The 14087-nt window shown below is 39.5% G+C and overlaps 1 protein-coding gene across 2 annotated transcripts in view; it reads left to right on the top strand.

Moving 5' to 3' along the window:
• The window catches only part of LOC139458284 (protein sidekick-2-like), a 41169-nt gene extending 30876 nt beyond the window's left edge, over positions 1-10293 (top strand). The window contains exons 8-16 of one of the 2 annotated variants that reach the window (XM_071239663.1): positions 320-628; positions 1524-1646; positions 2320-2344; positions 3395-3441; positions 4193-4306; positions 4768-4827; positions 6921-7022; positions 8623-8715; positions 10049-10293. In XM_071239663.1, coding sequence (XP_071095764.1) covers positions 320-628; positions 1524-1646; positions 2320-2344; positions 3395-3441; positions 4193-4306; positions 4768-4827; positions 6921-7022; positions 8623-8715; positions 10049-10071 — 896 coding nt within the window. In that variant the 3' untranslated portion in view covers positions 10072-10293. The remainder of the gene's footprint in view (positions 1-319; positions 629-1523; positions 1647-2319; positions 2345-3394; positions 3442-4192; positions 4307-4767; positions 4828-6920; positions 7023-8622; positions 8716-10048) is intronic. The other variant, XM_071239664.1, reaches the window with a different exon arrangement.
• Positions 10294-14087: the final 3794 nt, after the last annotated feature.

Consider the following 14087-nt stretch of genomic DNA (forward strand, 5'->3'; position numbering starts at 1 on the left):
ACACCACTCACTCACACACTCAAGATTCAAGCTACATGTAAGAAGACTGCATGTACATATATATGAACCCGTGATGATCAGAGGTAGAATAAGTCTTCATCGACCTAAAAAGGCGACTATGCTTGTCGTAAGAGGCGACTAACGAGATCGGGTTGATGCATGTCATCGATCCCAATTGCGTGGATCGATGCCCATGAAATCAATAACTGGATTGTCTGGTCCAGGCTCGATTATTTACAGACCGCCGTCGTATAGCTGGAATATTGCTGAGTGCGGCGTTAAACAACAACAACAAAAATATATATGATCATGTCTTCAGCTGCACCGTTCCGAGTGAGCACCTTGAAAAAAGCTAACGCGACAACCGACTCCATCACCGTGCTCTGGGCGTCGGCCTTCAATGGAGGAGCAACACAACAGTATTTCCTTCAGTACCAGACCACGGCGGACAGAGACAGTAGGGAGTGGACGCAAAAAACATCTGAAATTGAAGACCCTGGTCGGAAGAAATTTGTGTATGCCACCGTATCAGACATTCATCCTGCTAGAACGTACACCTTTAGAATATTCTCAAAAAACGCTTTTGGGAATAGTGAACATTCTAATTATATCAACGTCACAACATCAGGTAGGAACAGGATTGTTATTCCACAACTGATCGTCGTTACAAATATTAATGGTGGTTATACCTTTGCTTGGCACATAGTGGTTTTCCTCAGCACATAATTCCGTTGGCTTATCTGCAAAATGTTTCATTCGACCAGACAAACAAAGGGTTGATATTACGAGCAATCACGTGCACCTACGCCATCGGGGTACTATGACACGCAATCAACCAATTCACCGAGTCTGACCACCTTATCCAATAAGACGTCTCTTGGGACCAGAATAGGTTACCGGGAACCAGTGCTAACCCGGAGTCACATTTTTGTTTTTTGTGTGACCTTTTTGAGTTAGAACTCGAAGGATGTTATATACATCTACTTTGAAAACCGTTTAACTCGGAACACCATCAACTCGACATATCGCCTTACACATTGTAATCTTTAGTCCAGGCAGAATCTTTAGCAGCACCAAATGTACTTTTGTGTCGAACTACAGATAACTCGAAATATTTTCGATAATCTCCAGTACTTCGAAAAAACAGTGTGTTACTGTATCTTCGAAAGAACAATCAATGAATTGTCTTGGAACGATGATCAATAGGTCTTGAATTGGTAGTTTAAATGTTTGTATTCATTTGCTTTCAAAGTTATAATAATCGTAGTGCACTTGTAGAAGGACCCTAAGATGAATTGTCTTTCTGTTTGGAAGTCAACGATGATCAGTTGTTCTTGTATTGATACTTTGAATGTTTGTATTCATTTGCTTTCGAAGTTATATTAGTTGTATTGCTTTAGTAGAACGACCATAACATGAATTATCTTGCTGTTTGGAACGATGGTCAACTGTTCTTGGATTGATTGTTTGGATGTTTGGATTCATTTGCTTTCGAATTTATATCAATTGTATTGCTTCTCCAGAAGTACCACAGCAGTTAACGATCGGGGCTGGAATTGGAATAGGCATGGTAATAAGCCTCCTTTTGGTAGCAATAATCGCTGGCTGCATTGTGCTGTATGTTAAAAAGATTCGGCCAATGAGACGTAAGTGCAACGTATAATTTTACATATTACCATAAGGGGAGATTGGTTGTGTGTAATACTAGTAACTATCCGATATTTGCACATGTACATTATAGCAATTCTTAATGATGATTTGTCATTTAAATCCATATGACGTCACAGTGCTTCATTGTTGAAAAAATACGATATGACAAGTATTAGTCATGACGTCACAAAAAAACGATTCCATGTCGACGTCATCTGATAAATAGGCTGCTTTCAGTGAAGTGTCTCTTAAGGGTTCACATTTCAAGTCTCCTCATTTTCCCTCTTAAGTGAGTGAGAAGTGAATATGGTTTTACACCGCCCTTGACAATATTCCTAATAAACATGGCATCGCAGCATGTCATACCCAATTCTAAAGAATGGTAATGCGATATGTGGATCAACAATCATCAATGATAATTTTGGGGACTTCTGCTGAAATTTATATCTAACTTTGCCCATGCTTTGAAAGGGCTCCTATTATCTTTGCAGAACTGCGTCACTTATTCTTAAGTCTGTTGTGATCTTGTAATCTTGCGCCATATCTATGATCTGATTTTGTACCAACACTTACACCCGTCGGATTGTCTACGAGCATAAGTGTGCCCTGATATAACGGAAATATCGTTCAAAACCTACTCACTCATTGTTGGTTTCTCTACTTTTGCAGAGAGGGCAAAGGACAAAACTGACCTGTAAGTTCACATGCATATATAAATTTAATCCATGTTGTAGATGGAATGTTTCCTTTAACTTTAACCCATGATGTAGATGGAATGTTAAACCCATGATGTAGATGGAATCTTTCCTTTAGCGTTAACCAATGATGTGGATGGAATGTTTCCTTTAACTTTAACCCATGATGCAGGTGGAATGTTTAACCCATGATGTAGATGGAATGTTTCCTTTAGCTTTACCCCATGATGTAGATGGAATGTTTCCTTTAACTTTAACCCATGATGTGGATGGAATGTTTCCTTTAGCTTTAACCCATGATGTAGATGGAATGTTTCCTTTAGCTTTACCCCATGATGTAGATGGAATGTTTCCTTTAACTTTAACCCATGATGTAGATGGAATGTTTCCTTTAGCTTTAAATCATGATGTAGATGGGATGTTTCCTTTATCTTTAACCCATGATGTAGATGGAATGTTTCCTTTAGCTTTACCCCATGATGTAGATGGAATGTTTCCTTTAACTTAAACCCATGATGTAGATGGAATGTTTCCTTTAGCTTTAACCCATGATGTAGATGGAATGTTTCCTTTAACTTTAACCCATGATGTAGATGGAATGTTTTCTTTAGCTTTAACCCATGATGTAGATGGAATGTTTTCTTTAGCTTTAACCCATGATGTAGGTGGAATGTTTCCTTTAACGTTAACCCATGATGTAGATGGAATGTTTCCTTTAGCTTTAACCCATGATGTAGGTGGAATGTTTCCTTTAACTTTAACCCATGATGTAGGTGGAATGTTTCCTTTAACTTTAACCCATGATGTAGATAGAATGTTTCCTTTAACTTTAACCTGTGGTGTAGATGGCATGTTTCCTTTAACTTTAACCCTCGATGTAGGTGGCATGTTTCCTTTAACTTAAACCTATGATGTAGATGGAATGTTTCCTTTAACTTTAACCCTTAATTTAGGTGGAATGTATCCAACAACCTGCATCCCTCAGCGATCATCTGAGTGTTAATGGTTTGATTGGGTGCGACTCACTCTTTGTTTTGTGTTATTTTTAGAAAGATCAACAACTCGGAATACGATCCTCAATCAGTGGACAATCCAGGTATGTCAACACATGTACAACCACCTGATTCTCAAGGTATGTCAACACATGTACAATCACCTGATTTTCCAGGTTGTATGACAACACGTATACAATCACCTCATTCTCCAGGTATGTCAACACATGTACAATCACCTAATTCTCCAGGTTGTATGACAACACGTATACAATCACCTGATTCTCAAGGTATGTCAACACATGTACAATCACCTGATTCTCAAGGTATGTCAACACAGGTACAATCACCTGATTCTCAAGGTATGTCAACACATGTACAATCACCTGATTATCCAGGTATGTCAACACATGTACAATCACCTGATTCTCAAGGTATGTCAACACATGTACAATCACCTGATTCTCAAGGTATGTCAACACATGTACAATCACCTGATTTTCAAGGTATGTCAACACAGGTACAATCACCTGATTCTCCAGGTTGTATGACAACATGTATACAATCACCTGATTCTCAAGGTATGTCAACATGCATCAACGAAGTCAGCGAGCCTGACCACCCGATCCCGTCAGTCACCTCTTACGACAGGCATATGTTGCTGAACATCAAATAGCTGTTGACATGGGACGGTAATAAACCCTAGCAGAAGATGATCGAGTTTGGTGTATGTGATAAAATATATGTATGTATCTCGGAAAACACAAAAATAATGTGTCAGAAAGTAAACACAGGATGCTGATTACAACTGGCTATATTCCAGGTGTATATATGTATATTCTCATGTTTACCTAGGCATGTCCAATTATACTCACCTGGAGATGAACACCCGTGTCAGGGATTCGCCGGAGACATATGATGACTTAAATGGGGCTCCCGTATACCAGAACTTCAACAACGCACAAACTAGTAAGTGAGTCAATGAATGACTGGTCATTTGTTGAACGCCGTTTGGGCAGTATTTCACCTTCATCATATGTGCCAGTTTAATATTGGAGGAACGAGTAGTAGTTCTTAGACATTTATCACTTGTTGAAACCAACAAGAACGGTTTTGTGCTGACAAAGCAAAAATGTTAATCAAGACGAACCAGGATTCGAACCCAGATCAGAGTTTTCCGTCGTGCCTACGGGACGCAATTCGAATTGCGCACCTGATACGATTTGGCCTCTTAACCCCCTTCTAAGAATGCTAACTAGTCATACTAATGTTCATGATGATGACGATGATGATTATGACTATTATGACGATGATGATGATGATGATGATGATGATGATGGTGGTAATGACGATGACTATGATGATGGTAATGACGATGGTACTGATGCTGCTGATGATGCTGATGCTGATGCTGATGGTATTCATTGCAGATCCAGCAGCTGCTGTCTCGCCCGATGTTTATGAGAACGTCTCTCATTTTAAAGAAGCTGGTAAGTTTGAAACAAGAATGACATGGGTTTTTTTGTATCATCGTCATAGATTTCCTGAACGAAACCTAACGTCAATTCATTTATGGAACAGCTACATTTGCCAAAACGGAACTATACATGTTTCTACACATTGGTTTATTATCTCACAACCCAGCAGGGACGATGCCCTGTGCCTGCTGGGTACCCATGTCTATAAACATAAACATTAACGTACCCTGCGATTTGTAACTAGTAAACGAATACAATTGGTTTTGCAATTGTCGCTGCCGAACAAATTGTATGACGAGCCTTACGTTTTTCAGAAAAAATGTTTTCAGAATGTTTCGATGTTTTACAAGCTATTCACTTGACTTAAAACCAAATTCCAATGAAAAGTTGATTTTGTTGGGACGAATTCCTGCAGGCCTGTTATCCCTTTCCACCAAAGCATTTAGAAATGTATCCGTTCTTTAAGTTTTGAACCGGTTCCTAATGATGTCAAAGACTCAGAATCGTGAAGATCCGGGGTAGAATAGGTCTCCTGCAACCATACTTGCCGTGAAAGGCGACTATGCTTGTCGTAAAAGGCAACTAACGGGATCGGGTGGTCATGCTCGCTGACTTGGTTGATACATGTCATCAATCCCAAATGAGTGGATCAATGCTCATAATGTCAATCATTGGATTGTCTGGTCCAGACTCGATTATTTACAGACCGCCGTCATGTAGCTGCCGAGCGCGGCGTTAAAGAACAAACAAACAAACAGAATCGCTATATCCGTGCGTCACATGTTTTACGCGATGCACGTTTCACATGTGTTAATCGTATCATTCAACCGGTGTGATTTAAGTAAGCTACAGTTCGTGCAGAAGGTGCTTCTTGTGTGAATCATACACCTTAAACCTTCGGAGCATGAAATGGCTTCAGAACATGACTCCTCACTTGGATTCCCGTGTCTTTTCAGGCGAAACAATTGACTTGCCTTTGCATGTGTTTGTGGCCGGTAGGGCAGGATACGTTAAGTTTTTCGCGGACATCTGGTATAAGCACTATTCGGTCGTGATTCATAAACACAGTAACGTTTAATATCCTTCTCTGTCACTGTGTAAAATACTTTCTGTCCTTGACCTCGAGATTTTTAACAACGTAAATTGTAAGGTTCGAGTTTGCGTCGGCGTACAATTTTGAACGTACTCTCGGTATCGGGGTGTAACTACTGGAAAGATTATAACGTGATATTTCAAAACATTAGCCGTCCGTGTATATAAAATAGAAGCGGCAAAACCCTTTCCACATTCATAAGAAATTTCTGCTATAGGCAGAGTCGATTATACGATTCCGACTACATCATAAGCATGTGTTTGTGAATCAGTATCAGGGTTGACAGCAGGTGTTTGCGAAAAGGTGAGCGTATACTGCTCCACCGGTTGCACATGTCACAAATACACGCAAAGGCAAGCCAATTATTTACGGAGACATATGGTACAAGTCAAACTACTTATCATTTTTGTCAGTGAAAAATACAGGGACTGGTCGGCTCGGAGTCAGAATACTCTGAGTAGGGTATTCATGTTAAACTGGGGCATGGTATCTCAGTGGGCTAGCACTATAAAATCGGCATAAGCGACCTAGTACAAACAATCGCACGAACGCACACACGCACACACACACGCACGCACGCATGCATGCACACACACGTGCACTCACATCTCTTGAAAAGTGTAATAATATTGAAAGCGACGATAAAAAAACCCGATGAATGTAAAGAGTTTACCTCCGATCCACATTTTGTTGACGTTAATACACAAAGCTGGCTACTTCCTGTTGCACTTGACATGGCAGCAAAGGCCCAAGTAAGACCCTTCAACATTTCCGGTTTGTATAAATAATCGAGTCTGGACCAGACAATCCAGTGATTGATATCATCGATCAACGCAGTTCAGATAGGATGACATGCATCAACCAAGTCAGCGAGCCTGACCACCCGATCCCGTTCGTCACTTCTTGCGACAAGCATAGTCGCCTTTTACGGCAAGCATGGGTTGCTGAAGACCTATTCTACCCCGGATCTCAGTAAAACATGTTTTCCACTCATACGATTTTGATATTTCAGAACAAGAGCCAAACAAAAAACACCCGAAAAAGAAAAATAAGAAAGAGAAAAAAGGAAAATCAAAAGACCGACGCGAGGCTTACGAGAATACCGCTCCACATGGTAAAAGTCATATCCTTGAAATATATAATTCCCCAGATATACTCTCTACATATGCTTCTCTGTATGTATTCTACATATATTCTCCCCATATATGTACGTATAATAATCCAATCTTGGTATAATCCTGAACCTGTTGGTATGCACATACATGTAATACTAATCCCTCACATGATAACATTGTGTTTTGTAACGAGCAGAATAAATACCAGAATTTCACGATTTAATCATTTCATCGTTAATATGAATTTTATTCTCCAATTTTCCACAAACTTGCATGAGACTATAGCCAATAGTAGGTATTCGTAACGAGCAGAATAAATACCAGAATTTCACGATTTAATCATTTCATCGTTAATATGAATTTTATTCTCCGATTTTCCACAAACTTGTATGAGACTATAGCCAATAGTAGGTATTTGTAACGAGCAGAATAAATACCAGAATTTCACGATTTAATCATTTCATCGTTAATATGAATTTTATTCTCCAATTTTCCACAAACTTGTATGAGACTATAGCCAATAGTAGGTATTTGTAACGAGCAGAATAAATACCAGAATTTCACGATTTAATAATTTCATCGTTAATATGAATTGTATTCTCCGATTTTCCACAAACTTGTATGAGACTATAGCCAATAGTCGGTAACTGCTTCGTTTCTATCCAGACACTGTGGGTTACGGCGGGAGCCCCATGCTCTCTATGAAATTGTCTGTGTCAGAAAATCGTTCATGTCTGATGGATAAGACTAAACTATTCACTCCTGTTTTTCCACCTTGTCTTTCATCACTTGCCAATTTTTTTCAATCGGGTTTAGATCTGAAGAAGCAGCATGCAATTTCTAACTCTTAAGTTTGTATGTTAAACCAGGTACGGGTGGACTGCGAGATGCGAATGTGGGCCTATTCTTGTTGAAATTAAAAGCGAGTTTTCTGCTCGCTACTACATAACAATGTTATGTGTATTCATTCTAGTTAACAAAGCTTGCCATACCAGTACTATATAAACCAACGTAGATATGCTCATGTAGATATACCAATATTCACATGTCTGTTTTACATAAGCCACGAGTGACTGATGGTTTTAGCGATAACCGCCTTACTTAAAATGATTTCGAATGAACAGTCAGCCTAATCAATGAAAATGAATATTAAAATAACCTTACACTCTTGAAGCATGCACTGTATATATCCTCCTCAGTACACTGCAGGGCAAAAGACAGTATACACTCGTGTTGGTCGGAGGCTCAAATTGACACAAAAAGGAAACGGTTTTTCGTTGGTGATGCTATTTGGTACAGTTATCATAGTTGTGTTTTAACCTCAAGTTTGCAGAGTTTCGGCCACTGCTTTCAGACGTAAAGGATTTATAACGTTTGTATTTTTTGGTGAAATCCAATTTTAAAGTGTATACTTTTCTTGGTCCTATACTATCTCTGCCCCCCAAAAAGGTTGAATGTAATGTGGACATTGCATTATATTAACACGATTTGTCGATGTTGTCCTCATTAGCTCATAGGCATGTTTGGCACAGACATGTTTGTCCAGCGTCCTGGTCCAGCGCCCCTGAGCACGTGTATCCATCATGAATGTACTTTCAGGGTATGCTTCTGTGCACGTCAAACAAAAGCATCGGCGACGCCATAACTCAAGGCCGAGCGCATACCAAAATACTGAAATAAGAGGCTATACAGGTTTGGTGTGGCGATCTTTCTGCCATTATATAGCATGCATGCTGTAGACATTCTGCACCGATCATCACTGCATGAACGTTTTTTAAACTGAGGCTAAAAAGGAAACTATACCCCTCCGTTGATGTTATATTATATTTGATTTTAAATTGAAAATTGAAAAGTTAGCGATATTATATAAAAATGAACTGAACTGTACTAGTCAGCTATAAAAAAAATACTTATATTTCTATTGGATTTAAATCTAATTTGGTTTAAAAAAAATTTAAATGTTAAAAAAAAATATTCGCATGATGATGGGTATCTTAGACATCTTATCTTTGATAATCAACAACTTTTCATATCTCGGCACAAATTGTATTTCAAATTTGGTAGGGGCCATGCAAATTCATTTCTTATCCATGTCATCATTAAACCAATGTATTTTTACACAACATTATCCAGTCACAGATTACTTTTTACAAACTGTTGCAGGAATGAGTGATTGTAAAATAGACAATCAAAGTTAACAACAGTTCTTTCAATGTTCGGTGGCACGGGTGGCCCAGTCGTCGCGATTCGCTGTTCAGAGTTGCGTCCCTTGGGCACGCCAGAAACCTATGATTGTGTGTTCGAATCTCGGTTCGCCCCGATTATGTTTCTAGGTTTGTCAGCACCATACCCGTGGTCGTGGGTTTCACCGAAGAGGTAAACGTCTGAGACCTGCATCACTTCGGGCTTTCCTCCCACATTAAGCTGACACGCCGTGATATAACTGGAATACTGTTAAAAGCGGCGTTAAACCCAACTACACACTCACTCTTTCAATGTTCAATTACATAAAAGACAATCTCTGTATTCTTCCTGTAGCCCCTCAGTTTATAATCGCTATATGCTTTTAATGCATGGGCCAATGCCGCTATATTCACGGGTCTATTACGTTATTTTTGCGATCCACGCACCTTTTTCATCGTCCAAATGGATTGAGACGTTGCCTTCATCTTGCTATTTGTTTATCAAATCTGAAAGTGCATCAAGCTTATCTTTAAAACAATCTCTGACCCATTTATTGAACTTGAAATGCTTGTTTATTGTGTTTATTTTTTAACTCAGCGGTCAGCAATAATCAATCTATCTGATAATTTTGAGCACGAAATGTTTTGTCACTTAATCAACGACCTTAGTTTCCGTATTCAGTGGTTGACTGGTTTGTTTTTTAACGCCGAACTCAGCAATATTCCAGCTATATGGCGGGGGTCTGTAAATAATCGAGTCTGGACCGGACTATTGAGTCATGGTGTCGTTTCTCTACCGATGTTAAAGTCCAGTTTTTAATCTGAATTTATTTCCATTGTAGAGGACCTCTACGCTAACTCATGATCATCACTGGGTGAGAGGAAGATGCCAATTTCTTTCAAGTCAGATGCCGATATTTTCGGTAACTTTGCAATTACGGATGTACTGTCAGTATGCGATATTTGGTGTACTGTCAGTAATAGTGTATGCACTGTCACTATGTAATTACGGATGCGCTCCCTGTATGTAATAGTGGATTGGATGTACTGTCATCAGATGCGATATAATTGTTTTTAAGCTCCAAAATCTGTTTGTCAGTTTATGCATACAAAGTATGTACGCATACTAACTTAGAGTTGGTTGGTTGGTTTATTGTTTAACGCCGCACTCAGCAATATTACAGCTATATGACGGTCTGTAAATAATCGAGTCTGGACCAGACAATCCAGTGATTAATATCATGAGCATCGATCCACGCAATTTGGATCGATGACATGCATCAACCAAGTCAGCGAGCCTGACCACCCGATCCCGTTAGTCGCCTTTTACGACAAGCATAGTCACCTTTTACGGCAAGCATTGTCGCCTTTTACGACTAGCATAGTCACCTTTTACGACAAGCATAGTCACCTTTTACGGCAAGCATGGTCGCCTTTTACGACAAAAATAGTCACCTTTACGGCAAGCATGGGTTGCTGAAGACCTATTCTACCCCGCATCTTCACGGGTGAATAACTTAGAGGGCGGAGAGTAATGCATACACATATAATGCATGTCTATTCACTGTATCGAACGTGACAGGATGGGTAGAATGCATGCTTCTGCTGCAGTGCAAACGTGTAACGTTATAGTACAACTATAAAAGAAACAATGTACATTATTTATCACCAGGCGGAACAGCAAGGGGACGTGACAGCAGTTGTGACATTCACGGTTACCTCCCCTGTTTACATACAATCGATGAATGTTATATATTCCATATTTCTTCTTGAGTGCTTTTCTAGTTTTGTGATACTCATCTAGTCCTTTTACGTTTTTGTTCGTTTGCTTGTTTGTTGTTTAACGCCGCAGTAAACAATATTCCAGCTATATGACGGCGGTCTGTAAATAATCGAGTCTGGACCAGACAATCCAGTGATTGATATGAGCATCGATCTACGCAATTGGGATACGATGACAGCGAGCCTGACCACCCGATCCTGTTAGTCGCCTCTTACGACAAGCATGGTCGCCTATCACGGCAAGTATGGGTTGCTGAAGACCTATTGTACCCCGGATCTTCACGGGGTCCCTTTTACCCATGTATATACCAGACGTTCGTCTGTATTCAAAGACTCTTGAGTCAGTCATCGGATTGTCTGGTCCAGACTCGGTTATCTATATACCGCTAAGTGTGACGCTATAACTTACATGCTTTTCACTGCTGCTTTTAACTACATTCAGACAACCCTAAGGGTTGACATTTAATATGAATACATAACGTCAATTACACAGGGCGCGAAAGGCAAAATCTCGGTGCAAAAGTCCAAAATCACAGTGGAAGTATATATATATACTTGTATATATATCAGATCCCCTGCAAATGTGGCCACCAATACATTTGAGAAACCCTCAGAACCAGACCCCCCCCCCCCCCCCCCCCCCCCCCCCCCCCCCCCCCCCACCCCCTAAGTAAAATCAGATCTTTTACTCCGATACGATCCCCATGTGCGTGACGGTCACAGGAATGCCTTCATGGGACCTGATGTTAATGAGATTGGATATAGTTCACCACTGGATTGTTTACGGGCCGCCGTCAAATAGTTACAATATGATATAAACATATTTATTTCCATAAAGTGGAGGGATTGGCAAACAAGCAAATGATGCTTATTCGAATGCCTCTCCCAAACATGATGCATATACAAATTACAATGTATTGAAAGTGACATGAGAAATAGCATACATTGTATAATTGGCATTAAAGATAAGTATTGTTCTGTAAGTGTTTAATTACTGGATTATCTTTCATAACTACAGTTACATTATTATTTACATTCAGCACAACAACATGGCAGTATCATATAGCAAAGCCAACATCTCAGACAAAATCTCTAAATCGGCAAGAAGATAGAATAAAAGTGTGCACTGATTTCAAAATTTCAAGATTTGTTACTGTCGTTAACTGTGAATTACCATTTAGAATTTAATTTAACGAATTTTTACGAAAAAATACATATTTTGCCTTACTGTACTAGTACTATAGTTACAGTATTCCTAACTGGCGCGTAAATCAACAAATAAACAAAAACATTTTTATTTCTTTAATCGCCGACTTCACGAAATATATTACTACGTTGTGGCTTAAACGCTTCAAATGATTCATGTATTTGAGCACAACAGGACAGGTGAATGGGTAACTCAATGCAACCACGACACATTCCATGTAAACACGTTTACTGATAGAGAGTGACATGACAGCCTTGTAAATATATGCAGAATTATGTAAAGAAACTGAATATTTTTGCTTTTTAATTTGTTGTTCCAATAAAATGTTTTTTCACGTATATGCGATTTAGTCATTAATAAACAAGAGACCGGAGGGTCCACCGTTACTCACTCGGTTGGAACCAGGTTCCAAGAAGGTTATTGTTACCCACTTGTTGGACTCAAGGTGACAAGATGGCGGATATGCCAGTGCTTGGTTGGTTTGTTGTTTAACGCCGCACTCAGCAATATTCCAGCTATATATGACGGCGGTCTGTAAATAATCGAGTCTGGACCAGATAATCCAGTGATTGATATCATGAGCATCGATCCACGTAATTGGGATCGATGACTATGCTTGTCGTAAAAGGCGACTGACGGGATCGGGTGGTCAGGCTTGCTGACTTGGTTGATGCATGTCATCCACGCAATTGGGATCGATGACATGCATCAACCAAGTAAGCGAGCCTGACCAACCGATCCCGTTAATCGCCTTTTACGACAAGCATAGTCACCTTTTACGGCAAGCATGGGTTGCTGAAGACCAATTCTACCCCGGAATCTTCACGGGTCGATATGCCAGTGCACACCGAGTAAGAGTAGGGCGAACATATTCAAATACATCAGCAAATGAAACCAGGGAAGTTCATGGATTGATAACCTCTAAAATGGAAGTATATCCAGAATAGTCAAGGAAACTATTAGAAATGTTGCACCAGTACTTATCATTATTATATTATCAGTTCAGTTTAATTCTCTAAAAAAACCAAACGGTGGAACAAGAGTATGTATATATAATCAACATATAATATTTATTCAATGGAAATCAGGATGTTAAAATGCTTTAATAAGTGATTTATACACTTTAACGTAATTATGTGTTTAAATGAACAATGAATCTGGACAAATGAAGATATTGGCCAAAACATGTAAACAGAAGGATTGCAATTGTTTATACCCGACTGTTTTAAAACCTGATTTTGATTTCTGGCTTCTGGCATTGAACCTAAACCTGGATCTGATACATACCGATGATAATGTGCAGTGAAGAGGTAGACAGTTAACATTTTCGACTCAGGCAAATAAAATTACGACATCGACCATCCTCAATGTCTATGCTCATGATATCAATCACTGGATTGTCTGGTCCAGACTCGATTGTTTACACAGACCGCCGTCATATGGCTGGAATATTGCCGAGTGCGGCGTTAAACAACAAACCAACCAACCAACCAACGAAGCTTCTAACAAACACTTTGACAGAAAATATGACATCAATTAATTCCATGTTGAAAAGAATGTGAATCAACTCAAAGATGTGAACATCTTCCCGAGGCAAGAGAGTTAACTGACTTTAAAAGTCCAGTTTCCACCCTTGCCGAACTAGGCTGGAATTCCTGGGCTTGATCGTAGCGCCTTCTGTGCCTCTCCTATGGACCAATCAAATTCCTCCTCTCGTAGCACTTGCATTTGCTTCAAACAAAACGGCGGCGCCAAGTCAAGACGATCTGATCGATAATCAAGTCTATATTGTGACAAAACGTGTCTTACATCGCGAAGTGTATCAAATCATGTGAGCACCTTGATTAAAACCATGAAAAGATTTAGAAAATATCTGTTGACGACTAGCTAGC

This window comes from Haliotis cracherodii, unplaced genomic scaffold, assembly GCF_022045235.1.
Source record: "Haliotis cracherodii isolate W230 unplaced genomic scaffold, xgHalCrac1.p SCAF_12, whole genome shotgun sequence".
NCBI classification, from domain to species: Eukaryota; Metazoa; Mollusca; class Gastropoda; order Lepetellida; family Haliotidae; genus Haliotis; species Haliotis cracherodii.